The following is a 23,236-nucleotide window of genomic DNA, read 5'->3' as shown; positions in this document are numbered from 1 at the left end:
CACCACTGATAGCCCAAGCAAAGGGAAACACTCCAGTGTTGGTGGGGGCTGGTCTGGTTCTCTGTATTTTCCTTTACCATCTGTCAGCTTTTATATTATCTCCTAAAAGCATTCTTGCCGGTGTGTGTGTTTTTTTAAAATTCAAAAGTATTTTTTTTCTCCTTGTCTTTTTCCTTTTAACTTCTGCCAGTAAAAATCCCAATAAAACCATAAACATTCACAAAACGATGCTCATTGGTGTGTTTCTTCCAGAATTTAAGAAAACGCTGGAAGAAGCCATCCGAAGCGACACGTCTGGACACTTCCAGAGGCTGTTAATCTCGCTTGCTCAGGTAAATGCTGGGTAGTCGAGCTCCAGTGTTGTTACCCTGTTTTTTCCGAATCAGGGTGTCTTCTGCTTTACCTCCAAGTTGGACCCCTGGGAAACCTGTCACGTGAGGAAAAGTCTGACTTGAATTCCTCTGTCAGGTGTGTCTTTGTGTGTGGGAGGGGGAAAGTTTGTCGTCTTGTTGCCGAATGCTTCAAGTGAGTCAATTTCAATTTCAATTTCAACCTTCAGTGGCATATAAATTATTAGTACGTTTCCATTTAAAAGAGAAAACTTTTAAAACATTTAAATACGGGGGTTTAAAATGCTTTCCAAGAATTTAGCCACTGCCAAGGTGATCAATGGATTACAGTCACTTAGCAGAAAGTGAGTGGTCTGGAACTTGGAGTGCTCAAGTCTTGGAAGCAACAAAGGGTGAATTAAAATCATGCGCAGGTTACTGTGAAGACAGCATTCCAGAAGGATATGAGTTATGGTTTCTATAGATCCACATCCGCAACGGCATAGTCTCTGGTGTTTAGGGATCTGGAGGTATCTCCCTGAGGTTTCTGCTGATGGGAAAATGTTGAGGCGTGCTAGCATGAATGCACGACGTTGGTTAATGGATAGCAGAGATGAGAGATATTTAGCTCTTGCTCTGTAACTTGGTTGTATTCCAAGGGAGCGAGGAGAGCATACAGCCGCCTTTGTTGGATAGAAACAATGATGTTCCAGATCCCTCAGCCTTTCGCGGATCTGATTGAAAATATGCAGTTCACTATCAGTCCCAACATTGTCCAAATCAAATCCTATGGTTCTGATTTTGTTCTCGAGCTTCAAGTGAGTCTTCACAAAAGAGTTCGTCTGTCTGTCTGGAATCAGATGCTGCACTAAAAAATCCAGTAAAGCAGGTCCGAGGCCAGGGATCTTCAACGTGGTGCCACGGTGCCCACAAGAACCTTTACTGGCCCCCCACCAAGCACTTTTAGAAAGTGGACGGGGTCAAGAGGGGCTTTTGCCCAGCCAAGATTCTGCCTGGCCGTTGGGAATTTGACTTGCTGTGCAGGTGTGTAAAATGGTTGCTTTGGCAGCAGCTGCCGTCACATCACAGAGATTTTCACTGCATGACTGAGGGAAAGCTGCGGTAGCCATTTTGTGCCGTCATTTTGTGGCTCCGCCCACCACACTTTGCTAGAAAGGCAAAGGTGCCTACAGGCTCAAAAACCCGTATCCTAGGCTCTTAGTGGCAGCAACCCCCTTTTTTATACAAGGTAAGATTGATTGCTGGTTTTCCACTGAAGGCCTCTGTCATCTGGGTTTTCTTCCACTGAGGGTAACCCTCCTTCCAGTCTGTTTCAAATCTCCAGAGCCTTTGATGGCTGCAAACTATTTCTAGCGCTCAAATGAGCATAGAGTTCTATAAGTAAGTTACAGCTTCACTATACCCAATTGGAAAATGCCCTCCGCCCATCATGTTGGCTATAAAAAAGGGGGGGAGGGGGGGCAGGCTGCTTGGAACGGTGTAGGTTTCTATATATTCAGGGGACTCCGTTGAGAAGCAAAAAGTATGACATTATAATTTAACCAAATGTAAATTTACCAAAGGGGCAAAAACCACCCTGAAGAATATTGCATTTGGCTTGATGAGAAAGGAATATTAAGGAGGACCAAGAAGCAGTTAAAGGGAACAGAGGGAGTTTTGAAATGGGCTTTCCCAAGTCCTCATAAGAGTGCTTGAAGGGGAGATTTTGGAGGGGGGGGGGGTTACTTCCAAACATTTCACACTCCCACACTCCCTCTTGCTGGAGGCTGTCAGTAGATATCTGATGCCATCTATTTCCCTGAACTGCTGTTTCTAAATAAGGCTTTTGTTTACATGGAAGTGCTTTCTTTGAACAGGCCGGGGATTCTGAGAGTTTGACAGAACTGGGGAAACCCCACCAAAAACCCCCTTTCAAATAGGAAAGAAGACTCCCTGTCTTACTCCAAGCCACACCTCCTATCCCAGAGAAACCCGACTCTTCCCTCTCAACTGGAAAGGAATGTGGCTGACCTTTCCTTATCACGTTCTACTCCATCCAAGCCAAGACAGGAAATAACCCCACCTGTCTAACAAAAACAATAGGCTGTGGATTCCCAGGACTGGGAATTCGAGGCAGGAGGGGGAAACACAGACTACTGAATCTCACCTCCCGCCAGGAGGGAGATTATGGTCGGGCCCAGAATATGACTAGGCGTGACCGTTTACATTTTCCCTTTTCCCCTTTGCTGAATATAGGGCTCAACGCTCAAAAGGAGAATTATTTGCCAACATATAACATAGGTCGTTTCCCCACTTACCTGCTGCTGCGCGCTACTCTCTCCAACTCTCTCCAAGTATCGCGGGGTCCCCCGGCACTCCCCACTACAGGGGCGGCGACAACGCAGCCACCCCGACGCTGCCGCTGCTGCGCCCCCTCAGCGCACGTCATTCCTGGCGCTCCTCAAAGTGGTGCCTTTTGATAACCCCGCGCAGAGCACGGGGTCGTGGGGAAGCCCAGGAGCGCGCCAGAAATGACGCGCGCTGGGAGTAGCGCGCAGCAACCTTGGGTCGAGGTAAGTGGGGAAATGACCATACACAACTTTTCCAGCCAGATATCCCATGACATTATCTTCTGTGTTTTCCTCTCCGCTTTTGAAAACTGGGGAAGGGAGGAAGGTCAAGTTTATATTCCATTCCGCGGGAGGTCAAGTTTATATTCCATTCCATGCCTGTAAATGGACAAGCGAAAATTCTGCACAGACCTGATGCCACAAAAATACGTTCAAACAGCAAACAAATGGCATGATACCATAATTGCCAAGTTAAATTAAAGGCCTCGCTTGACTAACTCGCTGCCTCGTTCATTTGCCCTCTTTGGCATAGCGGTTTTCAGTTCTTATCGTGTTTTTTCTTAACCTGCCAGTTGTTCGTGTCCATTTAATTTCTGCCCTTTTGAACTTTATTTCAGGGGAACAGAGATGAAAGCACCAATGTGAACATGTCCCTTGTCCAAACTGATGCTCAGGTTAGTACGATGGATCAAAGCAGATTCAACAACCCACTGCTAATTTTAAGGGTCGTATAGCCAATCTTCTCTGTGTGTTTTTCTTCCAGTTTTAAAAACCCTTATGTAAAAAAACTGCTTTCTTTAAATATTTTCTCCTTTAATTCTTTTTGAAAATGTGCAGATGGGATGGATCTTAATTGTCACCAGTTTGTTCTGATAGCCTTCTCTCCTTCCCTAATTCTTTTGGAGCAGAACCTATGGACTTGTGCCCTCCAACAATTTTGCTCAGGCTAAAAAAGAGAAATAGCATACATGGGAGGAGGAGTAAGCCGTTCTCTTCAGTAAATAAATAAATAAAAGTTCATAAGTCCGTTGGTCCAGTTTTTAGCCACCACAATAACTGGGCATCTGGATTGTTGTTCCTTTTCTCCATTAGCAGGGAGTAGTATTAAAGCAATAGGATTCCTAATCACCTTCAGCATGGGATTTTAAAACTGAGGGGAGGTAGCAGAAAGATGCAAGGAGAGAGATTCAGGAACTGCATTTCCTGTTGTGTGTGTTGCACTTTTTGAAAGTACAGCTGATGAGTGCATGTTGACAGTCATCAAGGAGTCGCGGTTAAAGTGCCGAGTTCAACTGTGGGAGGACAAATTGGTAGCATAGGATGTTACGGGGAGTCTTCACACAGGGCTGACTTTTAGGCCGTGGGCCTGTGTTGTAACCGTTTTCCATCCTTCGTCAATGGGAGAGGAGGCTGCCCAATGCATGGAGAATCATGTGGATAAACAAAGGGGACTGATCATTCATCACTGAAGGAGGAGAAGGATTTGGCTAGAGAGTAAAAATATAATTCAGAAGGCCACTTAGATTAGAGTGGTTGAATTAAGAGAGCATGTGGTTCTTTTTAGGCGCTGTATGCAGCAGGAGAGAATCGACTTGGGACGGACGAGTCTAAGTTCAATGCAATTCTCTGTGCCAGAAGCAGAGATCACCTCAGAGCAGGTAACACGACCTGTGTCTGTATCTACTGCGTCAAGCAGTTTGAAAGTCAGCTACTTGTATTCCCCAGTGGTTGTATGATTAGCCTGCAGTATGGGGAAAAAGCCTTGTGCGCAGTGGCGTATCTGCCTAGGGACAAGGGGAACCTCTTGTCCCCGGGCGCCACTACTCTGGTCACTTGTGGGATGCAAAATTGCCCCCCCCATGTGACCGGGAAGATGGCAGCGGGAGGGTGGAGCCAGGCGCCCATGTCGATGGCGACATGGGCGGGGTCAAGGGCGCTCAAAGATAATGAGGCAGCAGGTCGTCTTTGAGCACCCTTGACATGGGCAGGGTCGAGGGCGCCTGGCTCTGCTCCCCCTCGCTATCGCCTCCCCACCCCACCAGCTGGGCTTCCAGCCAGCAGTCCCGTTTGCCTTCCCCTCCAGGGAGGGCAGAAGAGACTGCCATCTCCAGCTTCGGACAGCTGCTTTTATAAGCATTGAGGCTGGGGGTGGGGCTTGGGGAGGTGTGACAACGCCCCCAGGGGCGGGGCCCAGCTGGCGGTGGGAGGCGGAGGCAGAGACAATTTGTCTCCGGGCGCCATTTACCCCCGGTACGCCTCTGCTTGTGCACTGCCTCTTTTTCATCTTCCAAAGTGCGCAGTCTTCTTTTCAGATGACAAGTAATCTTTTGGATCCTGCTGGGGTCCGAAGAGGACTCAGCGCCTTTTGGATCCTTGCTAGAGAACAGGGTTGTCCAAGACCCGATTCCTGTTGCCGCAGCTGCCTCTACCTCTTGGTGGGCAACCAGGAGGCCAGGAAATTTTCTGTTAGAAAGATTCAGCTTTCCTTGTGTGGTTTTTTTTTGGAAGGGGGGCAGGAAAATGCCTAATGTGGAGCATAATAATAAAAACAACCTTTCCCCTTCTTCAGGAGGAAGGGTGTACCTTCCAGATCTTGCTCCCTACCTGTATCGTCATAGCAAGGAGAATCTGAACACAGGCCCCGTCTCTTGTCACATGGGAAAAGCTCCCTTGACCCAGGTGCCCATCTCTGGGCAGTTGATCAAGAGATAGAAGCATCTTCCAAGAGCAGGGGTCACCTATTTCTAAATTTAATGTGAATTATGATCTCCATTCTGAAGAGTGGTTCCTATTTTTCTTCTCTCCTTTATAGTCTTCAATGAATACCAGCGAATGTGTAACCGTGACATTGAGAAGAGTATAGGCAGAGAAATGTCTGGAGACCTTGAACATGGGATGCTGGCAGTAGGTGGGTAAACACAACAGCCGCTTTCCTTTAAAATTGTAGTAGCATTCGTTCGAAAGGACCTTCAGTGCCTTAGAGACGCAGGCGCACCTGAAATGCACTTTGACAAAGTGGTTTTGCTAATTTTCAGCAAAAAGCCGCTTGTGCTGAATACTTACAGGCTACAGCCGTGGTGGCAAACCTTTGGCACTCCAGATGTTATGGACTACAATTCCCATCAGCCCCTGCCAGCATGGCCAATTGGCCATGTTGGCAGAAGCTGATGGGAATTGTAGTCCATAACATCTGGAGTGCCAAAGGTTCGCCACCACTGGTACAGCAACCATAAGCTTAATCTGCCTAACAACAGTTTTGCAACGGTTTGTGAATTAATTCCCCCCCCTCACCCTCCTCTCCTCCACCCCCACAGTGAAAGATAAATAAATATGTAAACACATATGTGGGTCTTTAAGAAAGTGGGCAGCAGCGGAAGAGGGGCAAAGCTGGAATCAGGGGTGATTAATATCTCATCTGTTTCCGCCTGGAGCTTGCATTAAAGAGAGGAATTCAAGGCTTTTCTCGGGAATAATACAATATGAAATGTTTTGATTGCACTTCTGGCTTGCTGTCTCTTCTGCAGAGGTGGTGAGGCCTGTAATTCATGTTTTTTTTTTGTTCCTTTCGAGTGACTCAGTGAACCTGCTCAGGTTTTATCAAAACAACACAATTAACAAGCCCAAGGAAGTGATTGAGGCTTCCACGAGCACAACCTTTTGTTTTAGTAAATAGAGGCGAGGAAGTAAAAATGTTAGGCATGGTAAATTCTGTGTATTGTCAAGGGCTTTCATGGCCAGACTCAACTGGTTGTTGTGGGTTTTCCAGGCTGTGTGGCTGTGGTCTGGTAGATCTTGTTTCTAACGCTGGCATCGTCAGAGGTGTATCACAGAGAGAAGTGTGTTACACACTGTGTCCAGGGGTAACACTTCTCTCTGTGATACACCTCTGACAATGCCAACCACAGATGCTGGCAAAGTGTTAGGAACAAGATCTACCAGACCACGGCCACACAGCCCGGAAAACCCACAACCACCAATGGCAAATTCTGTTTGTTCGTTCCTTCTGTTTCGTAAACAGAAATATCTGCTGACACAGTTTTCTGTGAACTGGGGTGAGCATTGTGAGGTCCTTTTGGACAAGGTATATTAAACGATTTCCTGAACTAAAGAGCCACCTGTCACATCGCGAGCCCTTGGGTATCAAGTTGCAAGTCCAAAATTTGCAAATGCAAAATGCATCAGGTATCGGCATGTGCAAATCAATCTTCACTTGATATTTTTCTAAAAATAAAAAACGAGGGTGGGGTTTGAAGGCTGTTGTGTTCTGCAAGTTAGACAGTCCTTTGTAACTTGAGAAGTCGACCTGTCAAGTAGGAAGTCCTCTGTTCACATCTCGCTTTTGATATGAAGAAGCAAGCCTTTATTGGCATAGACAACAGTACAACAAGAATAAAAAATGGATTAAAAAGCATATACAGTACAGGACATAAATGTTAGGTCGAAGGAAATCTACTGGCGTTTGGTAATTTCCAGGAGAAAGTCTGCCACTATCATTCAAAGAGAAGGATCAGGGTTGTCCAACAAGTAGTGTAATCTAATTAAATCGGGGAGATGGGGTACTTGGATCTGGTTTTCTTGAATCTGAGACAGTGTAGTAATTGGTGGGCCAGAGATTCAACTGAGCCATCGTTACATGGGCACAATCTTTTAGCCTTTTCTTGCTTATTAAATTTGCTGTGTAACAAGGCAGAAGGCATAACATTAAACCTGGCGAGCATTATGGCTCTCTTTTGAACAGGGTTTATTAAGCAATACAGGTAGTGTGCCAAGTGGCCCCTTTCAAATGGGAGAGAAAAATACGCTTTTGATATGCTCAGAAGCTAGCCTGTCTAATATGGTAGTTGTAAAGATTGATGAGATTTGCAAATGGGAAGGGCCACAGACACTTGAAAAGCACCGTTTTTCTGCTAAATGTTGATTGCCCTTTTGAAAAACATTTTTACTCCCTTTGCATCGTGCCTGCCAATCCTAACTGAAACTGTCTGTGCTTCTCTTTGGCATCCTTAAAGCTTTCAGGATTGTGTAAATGGTAATTTTACGTTACATTTTTGCAGTGAGTGTGGCTGTTGTTCATTACCTTATGACGTCTGTTTATACTCTTAAGTACATTCTCTGTCCATCATCATGCACAACTTTAGCCTTGCTGTCAAAAACAGCAGCAACATCCTTCTCATCTGGGGGTGAACATTTGCATTGATTATTTCCACCTCCATAAAATGTTGACAAAAATTTACGTGAGTTGATATTTGATTGGATTGCATGCCTGTGTGCGTTCTGTCTCAGAGTTGGATTTCTATCTTTATTTTGGAGCGGGGGGTGATATGCTTTTCCAGTTTAATTTGTCGACAGATCTCAACTGCCAGGCAAGTTAAGAAAAACAGATTTAGACAATAAGTGCGACATATGTATTGTCGAAGGCTTTCATGGCCGGAATCACTGGGGTGCTGTGTGGTTTCCGGGCTGTATGGCCGTGTTCTAGCAGCATTCTCTCCTGACGTTTCGCCTGCATCTGTGGCTGGCATCTTCAGAGGATTCAGATCAGGAATGTACATCAGGAATGTACTCAAGCCAACACAAAAGGATAGTCATTGTCAGTCATGAGAACAGTCAATCCTGTATCTCATTGTCATCTCTGATTAAAGATCTTTTGCTGGTTTTTGAACATAAAACTATGAAAACGCTATTTGACCAGAGGCATAGTTGAATAGGAAGAAATAGGTGTCTCCATGATGGACACTGATTATTTTTGCTGTTTAAGAAATTGTATTTCCTCTCTTTTTCTGCAAAAATACACCCAAGGCAGCTATCAGGTTAAAGTGATAGAAAAATGATGCAAAGAACAAAACTAAAACACCCCCCCCCCCCCAATTCTCATGTAGGAGCAGATTTCGGTATACACACAGATTATTAAAACCCTGTGGCTCAAAACAACAGAGTTCGATTTCGATTTCGAATACCTTTAATGGCATATAAATAGTTTAAGATTAACTTAGCAAGATAATAACAGCCTTTACAACTTCTGACGAGAACAACAGAGTTAAATAATCAAAAGTCAAAATTTGAACAGTACAGATATAAAGCAGATTCTGACGAGTATAAAAGCACATTTACAATAGTACAAAACCAGTTAAAGAACCTGAGGTATCCTCCTCTCTGTTTAAATGTCAAAGGCCTTCTGCAAGAAAGAGAAATAATTTTAAGTCCACAGGAAGGCCATCAGAGGGCTGTTGTGATATTTCTGCGAGGAGGGAATTCCATGAACTGGGGACCATTGTCGAGCAAGTTTGAAGTCCATCTCCACCTACAACTCCCTCAAAAACTATTGCCGGTTTCCAGTCTGTGCCACATAATATATTAAGGGGGAAAAATCTGGATTTTTGTACTAAAACCTTCTAAAACTTCAAGGCCCCTTTCGCACACGCAAAATAATGCGTTTTCAAACCACTTTCACAACTGTTTGCAAGTGGATTTTGCTATTCCGCACAGCTTCAAAGAGCACTGAAAGCAGCTTGGAAGTGCATTATTCTGCATGTGCGGAATGAGCCCAAGTTTTAGAACATAAGAGCGAGCCTGCTGGATCGGACCAGAGTCCATCTAGTCCAGCACTCTGCTACTCGCAGTGGCCCACCAGGTGCCTTTGGGAGCTCACGTGCTGGATGTGAAAGCAAGGGCCTGCTGCTGCTGCTGCTCCCGAGAAGTGTAGGCACATGGTTTGAATGTACATTAAATTCATTTGCATAGCTTGTGGATGGAGTTTGTAAGTAGGGGTTGAATTCATTGACGACAGGGATGCCATGCACCCAGTAAAGGCTAGATAGTCAGGTCTGGAGCTGGACATTTGGTTTTGCCACTCTGCCAGCAGAAGGACACTGGGTATGGGTGTTGTTGTTGTTTTTCAAACTACTCCCCCATAATTCATTTTCTGTGGTTCAAACCTGAATTTTGTGCATGGGTTAGATCATAGCCAGAAACTTGGCTGTTGGGAAGCGTTGATCGGTTACCTGATGGCAGCTGTCAGTGACGCATCGTCTCAATCTGTTTTGCAGTGAAGTGCCTGAAGAACACGCCCGCTTTCTTTGCAGAGAGGCTGAATAAGGCCATGAGGGTAAGTAAGGCTTGGAATGCCCTGACCTTTGTTTTCATCTGCTGTGATATCCCTGTAAGGTCATGACGCCTGCTGACGCATTTCCCTTTTGCCCTGCAAGGATTTTCAGAAAGGCTTCTATTTGGCCATTGCAGATTTGATTGGCTGTGCTGCAGCTACCGCCACAGTATGACCACCTTCACTGCATGACTGAAGGTATCCTGTGGCAGCCATTTTATGCCCAGCTTCACTTCCTGCGGCAGCCATTTTATGCCCAGCTTCACTTCCTGCGGCAGCCATTTTATGCCCAGCTTCACTTCCTGTGGCAGCCATTTTATGCCCAGCTTCACTTCCTGTGGCAGCCATTTTATGCCCAGCTTCACTTCCTGCGGCAGCCATTTTGAGGCTGCGCCCTCCATGCTGTATCAAAATCCCACAGGCACCTACAGGACCAAAAAGATTGGGAATCCCTGGCATAGGGTTGCCCCTTTACAATTTTGTTAATTTCTTGGGTCTGTTGGGGAAATGTCATGAAAGAAGATTGTAGGTTTTGTGGCCCCGAGGGCTTTTTAGCTTGCAAAGCCACCCCCTGGAGTGGGTGACCAAGAGGGGAGAAGCTGCTTGGGAGAGTAGTGACTAACGCGTCCTTTTTCCTGCCCATAACTCTCCTCTGCTTAGTTTCAAACACTCCCTGAAGGAAAAAGTTGCTAAGGAGGGCAGTGACATGCAAAACGTGTTAAGTGTGACTTCCCTTGCCTCTTTTCTATTCTCAATCACTGCCTTCTGAAGCCGTTTTTTCATGCTTAGAAAGGGTGGGGAGGGGACAATTGGGCTCAAGTTACACTTGTTTGTATATATCCTGTAGCTTAGCCCTTCAGCCATTCACACAAAAAAGCCTCGGGGTTAGCATTTGGACACATGCAGCTCCCTTATAAAGAAGCAGAAGAGTTTGGATTTATATCCCCCCCTTTATCTCCTGAAGGAGACTAAAAGGAGCCTACAATCTCCTTGCCCTTCCCCCCCTCACAACAAACACCCTGTGAGGTGGGTGGGGCTGAGAGAGCTCCGAGAAGCTGTGACTAGCCCAAGGTCACCCAGCTGGCGTGTGTGGGAGTGCACAGGCTAATCTGAATTCCCCAGATAAGCCTCCACAGCTCAGGCGGCAGAGCTGGGAATCAAACCCGGTTCCTCCAGATTAGATACACGAGCTCTTAACCTCCTATGCCACTCCTGCTCTACTATAAAGCCCTACTATCAGTGGCGTAGTGCCAACGGGACGGGGGGGCATGACGCCCTGGGCAGAGCAGCAGCGGATTCCCCTCACTTCACCCCTGCCTACTATGGCCTGTCACCAGGGTATCTGAAGGACCATTGGTTCTCATATGTTCTCGCTCTGGAATGGGCGGAACAAGGGGGAACGTGTGTGCCCTGCGCCCCTGCCATGCCCTGGAACGGCCATGCTCCCGCACCAGCACACGCCCAGTGCATCGCGCGTACCCCGCCTCCTTGGCGCTACACCGCTGCTCTGGAAATAAGATCACAGAGACAGCCCTCCTGGCTATCTCATCAATCAAAGAAGTTTGTTCAGGGCCTTATCAGTGGCAGCCCCACAAATATGAGACAGCCTTCCCAGGAAGATGTGCTGGGGTCCCGCACTTAAAATTTTTAGGAGGCAGCTGAAGACCGTTTTCTTTAGAATTGTGTTTAATAAAAGCAATCCTAAATTATGGTTTTAAATGTTGGTTATATTATTTTTATGGATTCTATGTTATTTATATCGGGGTCTCCAAAGTGGTCGCTATCGCCCCCTGGGGGTCGATGGGACTATTCAGGTGGTAAATAAATGGTTTGGGATCAAAAGGCGGTTGATAAATGTCAGGATCGATTACGAACTTTTGGGGTCAAAAGCTGCCATTTGTATAAGAAATAAAAATACATAAAACGATACAATACATTTAAATTGTGACTTATTGATGCATGGCTGGTACATAGCCCTGATCAGACGTTACACATTGTCGTTATACAAATAAAGAAATTTACTATTGATATTATTTATTTATTTATTTATTTATTTATTTATTTATTTATTTATTTATTTATTTATTTATTTTTTTTACATGCCTGAGCTTCAATGAGGGATCAAGGATTCCGTCAGGGGATAAATGGTCTTAAAGGTTTGGGAGGCTCTGATTTATATCATAAGCCAACTCAAGCTCCATAGGGAAGAAAGATGGATAATAAATACTTCAAACGTACAAATAATTTGTACACAGTCTATCAAGGGCAGTGTGCTTGAGTCTGACTAGCAGCAACATTCCAACATCTCAGGAATTGGGTCTTTAGAAGAAGAGGAAGAAGAGTTTGGATTTATATCCCCCCTTTCTCTCCTGCAGGAGACTCAAAGGGGCTTACAATCTCCTTGCCCTTCCTCCCTCACAACAAACACCCTGTGAGGTAGGTGGGGCTGAGAGAGCTCCGTAGAGCTGTGACTAGCCCAAGGTTACCCAGCTGGCGTGTGTTGGAGTGCACAGGATTATCTGAATTCCCCAGATAAGCCTCCCCAGCTCAGGCGGCAGAGCGGGGAATCAAACCCGGTTCCTCCAGATTAGACACACGAGCTCTTAACCTCCTACGCCACTGCTGCTCCTTTACATCACATACTATTTGGTGCCTTTTAAATGGAGTTGCCAGGGACTTAAACCTGGGACCTTTGGCATGCCGAGCAGGGTGCTCTACCACTCAGCTGTGTACCCTAATGAAAATGGAAAGAACTAGAACTTTGCATACTCAGTAGCAACCCACTAGTCACTTACTGGAATGGATGATTAATGCAGTTTGGGGGTGAGGGTCAATACAGATTGGATACTCTAAACCCTTTGTGTGTTCTTCACAGGGGGCAGGAACCAAAGACAGAACTCTCATTCGGATCATGGTGTCGCGCAGCGAGGTCGACCTGCTAAACATTCGGCAGGAATATAAGCGGATGTATGGCAAATCTCTGTACACAGACATTTCGGTAAGATGGTGTGTGTGTGTGTGGGGGGGGGGGGGTTTCCACCTGTTCTTCCTCTCTGAGTGCCTAACCCCAGGGTAGAGATTAACTAGAAATTTATATTTATATCTTTGCTTCATATATATCCTGCCTTTCTCCCCAGTAGGAGATATTGTGGAAGGAAAGGGGGAAGATGCATTTGTTTGCTGAATCAGAGGTAGCATGAAACTGCTTTATACTGATCAGGGTCTTAAACCCTGGATCTTCTGTATGCTAAGTGGCTCTACCAATGAGCCACCACCCTACCTAAATGTATACTTGAACACACTGGGGCTTTCCCCACTTACCTTCTGCTGCGCTCCTCCGGGAAAGTAGCGTGGGGTCCAGCGGCGCTCCCCACTTGCAAGGGCGGCAACCACGCAGCCGCCCCAACGCTGCCATTCTTGCACCACCTCAGCGTGCGTAATTCCTGGCGCTGAAGAAAGGGCACCTTTTGATGACCCCGCACGGGGTCGTGGGGAACCCTGAGAGCACGCCAGGAATGACGCGCACTGAGGGGGCGCGAGAGCGGCGCGCAGCAGAAGGTGAGTGGGGAAAGCCCCATGAAGCTGCCATATGGTGAATCAGGAAACCAACCACTTTGCACCCAGCGGCCAGCAGTACAAACGTCCTGAATAATGTCTGAAATAAACAAAACTTACTCTTGACACAAACCGTCCCTTACAATCTCAGTTTTAATTTGAATTTGAATTAAAGTCCAAGCTATTATTCTAAATGATTCAGTTTTGCCCTTGATTCAAACCGCATCTTACTATCTCACCGAAGTCTAAACTTGTGCTCCGATTGAGTCCATGTTCAAATTCATAGTTTCTCAACATTTGTTGCTTCTGTAAAACACAAGGATAACAGTACTTTCATGTGCTATTTTACACACTCACCTGCTGTATCGCTTTGCAAAACAAAATAAGCATTAACAACTAAACATTAACAACTAAACAACTAACAACTGGAGCCCTTCGGGGGTGGGGCGGTATAAAAACTCAAAAATAAATAAATAAATAAAATATAATAAATAATATAAAATAATAATATAATTACCGTCGGAGACAGCATTTTGGCCATATTCCTTATCAGGCCTGCTCATGTTTCTTAAAGTGAGCGATTCTGCTCTTGCTGAATTAAGGAAGATGCTGCCATCTACAGGTGACTCACAGAAACGCTGCCAACTCTAAATTTTGGTTCAAACCTTGGGGCTCCACCAAGGTCTTAAAGTTATATATAATATGCCTCCAGTTATTGGAGATTCTGAGGCAGGCAATGGCAGACCATCTCTGTTCGCCTCTGAAAACCCTACTGGGTTGCGATAAGTCCTCTGTGACTTCACGGTACTTTACACACATGCACACACAAACTCAGACAAATTAAGCCCCCAAGGTCTTTATTGGGTTTATTATAAAAGAGATGGAGGAAAAGTGAAAGGGGTGGGAGAAAGGTAAAAAAAAAACCAGGGAAAGGCGTACACACATTAACCACAACACTGGGAAAATAGGTGTCCTACAGTTACATAAGGATAACTGTGATTGTGTGTGTAAAGCATTTTAAGGTGTGTAAGAAGGGCTGTCTAGAAAGTACATGGCAGATGGAGCAGCTCTTGCTTGGGATTCTCACAAAGTATGCTGAACCAAAGAGATAGATTTTGTTTTCTTAAGAGTGTTTTGGAGTACATAATACTATTTGGATTCCTGTTTTTTTTTTCCTTTTGAAAAGGTGTAGATGGCACGAGGAAGCACAGTCCTTGCTTTGACTTGCTTTATGAACACTAGTTGGTGGTGTTCATGCATCAGCAGTTTGGGAACTTTGGTTTTTTCCATCAAATGAGGATGGAAAGCTGGCTTCCTGAGACCTGAGAGATTTATTTAGCCTGCATCTGTTAAAGCAGGTGGGTTGGGGCTTTGCACTTTTCCTAACCGTTTTGTGTTTGCTTTCCATTGCCAGGGTGACACGTCAGGAGACTACCGGAAAATCCTCCTCAAACTGTGTGGTGGAAACGATTAAGTGTGACGTCCTGGGTTTTTTTTTAAAAAAATTCCCTCGTTCAAAAATATCAACTTTGGAAGCCCCAAATTTCCAAAGAATTCTTCCTATACAGTGCTATGTTTTGTGAAATTATCTCCATATGTTCTATTCTTCAAAAGACTATCCTATGTACACATGCAAAAAAACAATCCTGCTATAGTAGAGGCTGCACTGGATATTTTAGATTGTACATTTTTTTTGCACCCTTTATGAAATAAATCTTTTTTTGTCCGCATGGAAGACAATCTTTTTGTGTCGCATGGAAACTCACTTTTTGTGTGTCTCGGCAAAAAGATTGCATATCACGTTTTTATAAGAAGTATAAGAGTTTAGTGTGTCTGCGTGGTGGATGACAGAGGCTTTGGATTTACATGCTGTTTGTAGGCTGAATTGAAAATGCTTGTTCCAAGGAGTGACTGGAATATTCACTTCTGGTACAATGAGCAGTGGAACCTGGCTAGAATCTCTGTTTCTTGTAAGGCCTGGCGTAGTCGTGGTTAAGAGTGGTGGACTCTAATCTGATGAACTGGATTTGTTTTCCCCGCTCCTCCATATGCACCCTGCTGGGTGACCTTGGGCTAGTCACAGTTCTCCCTGAACTTTTTCAGCCCCAGCTACCTCACAGGGTATCTGTTGTGGGAAGAGGCAGCGAAGGAGTTTGTAAGCAGTGGCGTAGGAGGTTAAGAGCTCGTATATCTAATCTGGAGGAACCGAGTTTGATTCCCAGCTCTGCCGCCTGAGCTGTGGAGGCTTATCTGGGGAATTCAGATTAGCCTGTGCACTCCCACACACGGCAGCTGGGTGACCTTGGGCTAGTCACAGTTCTTCTCGGAGCTCTCTCTCAGCCCCACCTACCTCACAGGGTGTTTGTTGTGAGGGGGGAAGGGCAAGGAGATTGTCAGCCCCTTTGAGTCTCCTGCAGGAGAGAAAGGGGGGGGAATATAAATCCAAACTCCTCCTCCTCCTCCTCCTCCTCCTCCTCCTCCTCCTCTTCTTCTTCTTCTTCTAAAGCCCTTCGCAACCTGGGACCCACATATTTGAAGGTCTCCATCCATATGTCCCTGGCCCCCAACTATGGTCATCAGGTAGCCATCTGTTGGCTGTCCCGCCACTTAGAATGGCTCATCTGGCATCAACCAGAGCCTGGGCTTTTTCCAACATGGTTCTGGCACTGTAAAGCGGGCACCCTGAAGAGGTGAGCGTAGGTCCCTTCCATGGAGACGCTGCGAGGCCTGCCTGTTTTTGCCAGGCACTTTTCAGGAAAAGGAGGGAAGGAGAGATCTTGGTTTTCTTGTTTTATTTTCATTTTAGCTGGAAATGTTTTTATAACAATGATAAAGCTGACTCGAACCACAAAGAAAGGTGGTGGTATAGATCCGTGGTGGCGAACCTTTGGCACTCCAGATGTTATGGACTACAATTCCCATCAGCCAATTGGCCATGCTGGCAGGGGCTGATGGGAATTGTCGTCCATAACATCTGGAGTGCCAAAGGTTCACCACCACTGGTATAGATGTTGAATGAATAAACAAATCGACTGTCCTCTAATGTCATGCTCTGATTTTCCTGATTCTCTGTATGCTGTTTTCCAACCCTGCTCCACTACAGTCTTTGTGGGAAGAGACAAGTCCGAATATGTTAGACCACATGGGTGAAAGAGGGCATGGTCCCCCCCAGCATCAGAGCCAATTTTCCGTTCGGCAGCCTCTGGTGGCTTCCAATTTCCACACTATGCAACTGGAGGGCTTTTTTAAAAAATGGGAATCGCTATTGTGCAGTTATAGTGCTCTAATTGTTTGGAATATGCTGCCACAGGAGGTGGTGATGGCTCTAACCTGGATAGCTTTAAAAGGGGCTTGGACAGATTTATGGAGGAGAAGTCGATTTATGGCTACCAATCTTGATCCTCTTTGATCTGAGATTGCAATGCACTAACAGTCCAGGTGCTCAGGAGCAGCAGCCGCAGAAGGCCATTGCTTTCACATCCTGCATGTAAGCTCCCAATGGCACCTGGTGGGCCACTGCGAGTAGCAGAGAGCTGGACTAGATGGACTCTGGTCTGATCCAGCTGGCTTGTTCTTATGTTCTTAATGCAACAAATGTTATCAAAAGTCGTCCTGTGGCACAGAAAGCGATAGTGGTTGATATTGTGCAGAAAACGCTTGCTTGGAAGTTTTGTTGACCTTATGAATGCTTTTGCAGTCATCACAGCAGGGAATACAAAATAGAGTACTTTCCTCCTGTGCATGCAGCCTCTGGGTCAATTCACCCTCTGGATTGGATCTCGTCATAAAAAATGTATGATAACCCACTTAAATCATGGACAGCTGGGCCATCTGGCTTTACTTTGCTGATAGATCTCTCTCCCCTCCCTTCTTTCATCTGCATAGAAAATTCCAGCTCCGAAACTTCCCACCGGAATTTTGTTTTAAGGTCCCTACGCATCTACAAAATATATGTGTGTGTAATGTTTGTTTTAATGGTTTTCACTTTGTGTCAAAAGGAACTTTAAGGAACTTGCCTTTGCACATTAGTTACACGAATGTTGCCGTTAGTAATGCCAAAGCTTTCTTTTTAAGAGTTCTTTTTAAAAACTGTGCCTTACAATCAAATCTGTGTATCTTTTAAAAACATATTTGTTCAAATAAAGCAGTCTATCTCATTCTCTCTCAGCATCTGTCCTATTTGTGCATACCTCAATGTCTGGTTCTTGTCAGAGGGTGCTAGATAATTGTCCTCTTGACCTTCAGCTTAAACCTTTTCGAACTCCCTCAAGGAAATGGGCCAAGACCCAACAAAATTGGACTGGCGAATCACTGTTTCTCTGTATTAGGCAGCTTCCTGAACAAACACTGTCGTATTTTAGCTTACTCGCACTAAAGCCCATTTTAAATCAAAATAAAATGGGCTCAAGGATGGGGAGAGGGAAGGATGGGGTGGGATGGAATGTCGTGACTCCTGCACACCCATTGGCTGGGGGTTCGTCGTCGGACATTCCATCTCTTAGGGCGATTCCGCACACGAGTAAAATAGGTTTGACCCAGTTCCCTGAGAAGGGTACTAACCTAGGTCGAAGCCATTGTTGTTCCCCACTGCAACCAGCTTGATCCCAGCTCGAGGTGGTGGAATCATCCTGTTAATGCCTCTTTTGCTACTCCATTCCGATTGGCTACTGTTCTACGGCCATGTTCCGTCTATCCCCACACATGTTATAAAAAAAACTGTCACAGGAATGGAGGGACGAAGGTGGCGGTTTTTGATTGGCCAATACTGTACGCATGCCCGAAACACTCAGCTGTGATTGGCTGAATGGGGGCCTCCTGGCACCAGAGATTCTGCACTCTTACCTGGAATCGAAGGCTGGAGATTCGAGCGGCGGGTTCCCTGAAAAGTAACAGTTCCCAACTGGAGTCAGAAATTGGACCGTTACACGGGGCGAAGCTGGTACAAAACCACGTCGATCCCAGTGGTTGTGCGGAGCACTTAGGTCGAACGCAGCTCAAACTTAGGTCGATAACGCAAGTGCGGAATCGACCATAGCCAATTATGTATAAGGATGAAACGCCCAGCCATCATAAGTATGTGCTGCTTCAGAAGAAAAGGAAACAGAATGATAGAGGCTAAATTTCAGAAATGGCCCCTGTGACCGGTGTCCTCTTGCCAGCACAGGGCCAGATCTGGAGGTTTCAAGAGGTTTAAGCCCAGTGGTGGCCAACTTTTCTTTGGCAAGTGTGCTGTGCATCGAGTCCAGACGACGGCACATCCACAATCTTCCAATGCTTTGACATGGATTGACTTCCTAAGAGCCTGGCTGGATCAGTCTGAAACACCGTCTTAGAGTAGCCTTCGGTTTCCTGCTCTGTCCAGCCAGGTGGGCCTGTTTTATTTTCCTCTCATCCTTTTCAACCAAAATAGGCTTCAAACCACCTTACAGAAATGAAAGCCCCACCCAAATGACAAATCAAAATGTATATAAATACAAAAGGTTTCTTCTCTAAGAAAGATCTTCGCTGCTGCTGCTGCTTCTTTCAAAAACCTTTCAAAGCCCCACCTACCTCACAGGGTGTTTGTTGTGAGGGGGGAAGGGCAAGGAGATGTGGCTCAACAATTCTGATCAATGACTTGATGAGTGGGTGGAATGATTAGTGCATAAGAGGCTTCATTTCACAGTGGTGGCAAGCCCCAAGAACTGCAGATGAATGTGTGCCCGACCTGTTTCATAGCAATCCCTTTCGACCCATTTGCATTTTCTGATCGGAGGAGGCTTTCCATATAGTTTTTGGGTGGGAAAGAACTCTGGCAGCTGTTCTAGCCTGACTGTCTCACTACAAACACCCAAAGTGTGCTTTTGTGTCACAGAAAGAAGAGGCATATTGTCATGTAAGAGGAAAGGTGTGCTCACACACTCTCCCAATCAACAAATATGTGATTCCGTTGGAAACATTGAGCCGATGATGTTTAGAACTTGTAATATGCATACTCTGGATTTATATATTGATGTGTTATTTGGTCATGTGGCAATGTTTTAAGTTTTAAGTAAAAAAGGCTCCAGGGCAGTGGTGGGATTCAGCAGGTTCGCACCGCTTGAACCGGTTGTTAAAATGGTGCTTGTAAACAACCAGTTGTTAAATTATTTGAATCGCACCACCGGAACTGGTTGTTGAATTATTTGAATCCCACCACTGGTCCAGGGTTTGGAGTGCTATAGACCTTTGCCTGCTAGAATGGTATTATCAATGCCCCAGTTACTTGGGCAGACAATCTGTTCTCCTGGGGCACTGAGCTTTCAAGAGACCATAGGCCAGCACTCCACCAAATCAAGCCACCAGTTCTCAGGGCTATTTCTGACGTTCTCAGCCACTGGTTACCTCAGGCATGTCTTTGGGTGAGGCAGGACTTCCTGTTCCTGAAGACCAGTGAGGCAGGACTTCCTATTCCTCAAGACCAGTGGCCACCATGTGTCCTAATTTGATGGCTATGTAGAGGAGATAGCTGGGCTTCCTGCCTTCTGGTTTTGCCACCTGTGTTTCCTGCCCAGGAAGCACCACCTGATGAGGCAGGCAGAGTAGCAGGCTAGAGATTTTTCATTTTCATGTGCCATTAGTTCAGGGAAGGGTGTAGCCCAGTAGAATGAGGACTCTGCAAAGTGGGGCTCTGTTTCTCGTCAAAGATAGCAAGAGTGTTTCCTTTTTGCATGGCAACAAGCCCTGGATAGGGTCAGTCCCCCGAGTTCAAGCCCAGATGCCCCGCAATATCCAGGGGTGGCCAGAAGGTGGCAGTCAAGCCCTGTTGTATTGGGGTCAGTTCCCAGTGCTGATTTTATTCCATAGCGAAGGTCCCATCTTTGGCACAGTGGTCCAGGTCACAACAATGCCTCCAGTCATGTGGTAAACTGCCTGATTCTCACATGCCCAATTGTTGCCTCCTGTGCCTTGGCCAACAGCATGAAGGAGATGCCTTGTATGGCCAACACATCACAAAACAGGCTTGCTTCAACCACCTCCCTGTGGGAGGAGGAAGAGGAAGAGGGAGGAGGAGAAGAAGAAGAAGAAGAGGAGGAGGAGGAGTTTGGATTTATATCCCCCCTTTCTCTCCTGCAGGAGACTCAAAGGGGCTTACAATCTCCTTGCCCTTCCCCCCTCACAACAAACACCCTGTGAGGTAGGTGGGGCTGAGAGAGCTCCGAGAAGCTGTGACTAGCCCAAGGTCACTCAGCTGGCGTGTGTGGGAGTGCACAGGCTAATCTGAATTCCCCAGATAAGCCTCCACAGCTCAGGCGGCAGAGCTGGGAATCAAACCTGGTTCCTCCAGATTAGATACACGAGCTCTTAACCTCCTACGCCACTGCTGCTCCTGTCCCATTCTTAATGTTCTCCTTTAAGGCGGCAGAGCTGGGAATCAAACCCGGTTCCTCCAGATTAGATACACGAGCTCTTAACCTCCTACGCCACTGCTGCTCCTGTCCCATTCTTAATGTTCTCCTTTAAGGCGGCAGAGCTGGGAATCAAACCCGGTTCCTCCAGATTAGATACACGAGCTCTTAACCTCCTACGCCACTGCTGCTCCTGTCCCATTCTTAATGTTCTCCTTTAAGGCGGCAGAGCTGGGAATCAAACCCGGTTCCTCCAGATTAGATACACGAGCTCTTAACCTCCTACGCCACTGCAAAGGGATGGCTTTGTGTTGGCTGCTAGGCCTCAGATACCAGTGCCCTCCTTTGTGACTCTGCCAGTTTCCTCTGTCTTGGCCCCACTGCTGTGGATGCTTCCACTCCTCAGATAACCAGATGGGGAACCTTTGCCCAGAATCTGACACCTTCTCCCTCCACCCCCAAACCAAGGCTGCTGGGTAATCCTGGCTCCCCAGATGAATCTCCCACAGGCCAAAAGACATGGCCAGGCGGAAGTCCTGAGGTCTCCCTGCACACCTGGGCCCAGAGTGAGGGAAACAAGCAGGGCCAGGTGCTGAAGGTGACAGCCAGGCAGGGTTCAGTTTCAAAAGGCAGCTCTTTGGTGGGGTGACTGAGACTCCCTTTTTCTTTGGTTCTCTCCAGGTGTCTCCCTGTCACTCCAGTGGGTGCAGATACTTGTTGGTAAGAAGACAGTGACTCACGGGTTCCTTCCTTAATGGTTTACTAAGGGACTCAGGACCATATGCATTGTTATTTGCAAGTGTCTGTCACAACCTGTAATGAAAGGATTAACGTTGGTATGTAAACAGGATGCTGAGGTGATATTGTAATGAGCTGACCTATTGATTAGCTATTGGTCAGTCAGATAGCCATTGCTTATGGGTTGAATGGGTCGAATCCCCACTACCGTCTTAGCCAGGTTTCAGAACACAAACTAACCAGGTTTGAGGGACGACCTCCCCATTGCTTGCGTGGCAGATTCTGTTTCTGGCGCTCATTCTCCCTGTTAATCTGCGTTCCGGCAGGACCTGGTTGCAAGTGGCACAGACCCCATTAACACAGTTCAGAGCTGATCCAAGGGGATGGATGAGGGTTGAAACCCTGACTCGTTTCCCGCCCTAAAGTGTGACGCGGAACTCGGGCAACCAATCAGTGCTGCGATGCACGCGCAGCCTTTCCTTGGTTTCGTTTACGCTTTTGCGATTGGCCAGCAGAAGGGGACGCAAACGTTAAACAGTCAAACATGTAACTTTGAATCGTTCATGGTTTACAAGGTAATGATTAACTGTTTGCACAGTTACACGTTAAACTTTAACACGCTGGTGTTTTTGATCACGCCCCTACAATGTACGTTTCTGCAGTGGGAAAATGTCCCGCCCCATCAAGGCACGCCAGCCAATCAGGGGAGACCGGCGAAGCGAGCTTGCCTGGTAATGGGGATTGCTGAGAGTTCTGCAACCAGGTGTGTCTGCTGTGTGCTCGCTGCGGTGGGGAGGGAGAAACTCCGATGAAGAGGACGCGGTTTCACAACGAACAGGTTTGGATCTGCGTGCAAATTTCAAGTGGGGATTCGACCTATGTTAGTGAACACATACATCAGAAGTTACAAAGATAACTTGTTTTCTTTGTTCTAGCAGAGAACACAAAACAACGTGAGAGAGGAGAGTCAAGATGTAGTCTGAAGCATATAGGTAGTTTAGTACTGTAAATACATACCAGAGCAGTACAGCATTTATTTGTTTTATTCCATGTAACCTTCCTTTATTTTATTTATTTATTTATTTATAATTAGTTTTATATACCGCCCCTCCCCCGAAGGGCTCTGGGCGGTGAACAACACAATAAAACAATAGTTACAATAAAAAACCCATTAAAACAACAATCAATAATATTATATTGGCATCCAATCATAAAAACAGAACTTCATAGATCCACCCTGGAAAATAAAACAGAGAAGCGGAGAACCCAGAATGTAAAGAAAAGGAGGGGGAAAGGGGAAAGGGGAGGGGGCATTCAGCAAACTAATTTTAAGTTAGTAAACGTTTCTGTACGGCAACTCAAAGTATCTCTGGCTCTCTTTTTCCTACTGGAGGCTGCTTCCATATCTCTGCTAATTAAGAATCTCTTTAAATGCATACCTACAATATGCCACAGAAGCTAGGTATGCATAAGGTATTAAGCAAGGGCACATACAAGGGAACTTGACAAGGCGGGTGGTTGCATAAAAGAGCAGGAGACCCCGCACACACACACCCCAGCCCCGTTCCCAGGCCTCAGGGGAAGACACGGCAGACGGGGAAGAGATGGACCCAGATGCCTTGCAAAGGCAGACCCAAGAATTCCAGCCAGGAGAGCCCAAATTCAGGCCCTCCAGCTGGCAGCCTCCGAGAGAGCTCCTGCCTCCCTGAAACCTGGCCAGGAGAACAGCGCCTCTCCTTTCAGGAAGGGGTCAATGTTAGAGCAACTAAATCCCTCTGTGGTGGAGTTCAGGAG

At 46.2% G+C, this 23,236-nt stretch overlaps 1 protein-coding gene across 1 annotated transcript; it reads left to right on the top strand.

The window, feature by feature from the left end:
• The first annotated feature begins 227 nt into the window (after positions 1–227).
• Positions 228–14,832, top strand: LOC125437829 (annexin A11-like). Its single transcript, XM_048505838.1, has 7 exons — positions 228–332; positions 3,298–3,354; positions 4,245–4,338; positions 5,493–5,588; positions 9,727–9,785; positions 12,658–12,780; positions 14,752–14,832. The coding sequence occupies exons 1-7, from the start codon at positions 228–230 to the stop codon at positions 14,809–14,811; spliced, it is 594 nt and encodes a 197-aa protein (XP_048361795.1). The 3' UTR covers positions 14,812–14,832.
• The last annotated feature ends 8,404 nt before the right edge of the window (positions 14,833–23,236 follow it).

This window comes from Sphaerodactylus townsendi, linkage group LG08 (genome assembly GCF_021028975.2).
Source record: "Sphaerodactylus townsendi isolate TG3544 linkage group LG08, MPM_Stown_v2.3, whole genome shotgun sequence".
Lineage (NCBI taxonomy): Eukaryota > Metazoa > Chordata > Lepidosauria > Squamata > Sphaerodactylidae > Sphaerodactylus > Sphaerodactylus townsendi.
This window is presented reverse-complemented; position numbering and strand designations above follow the sequence as displayed.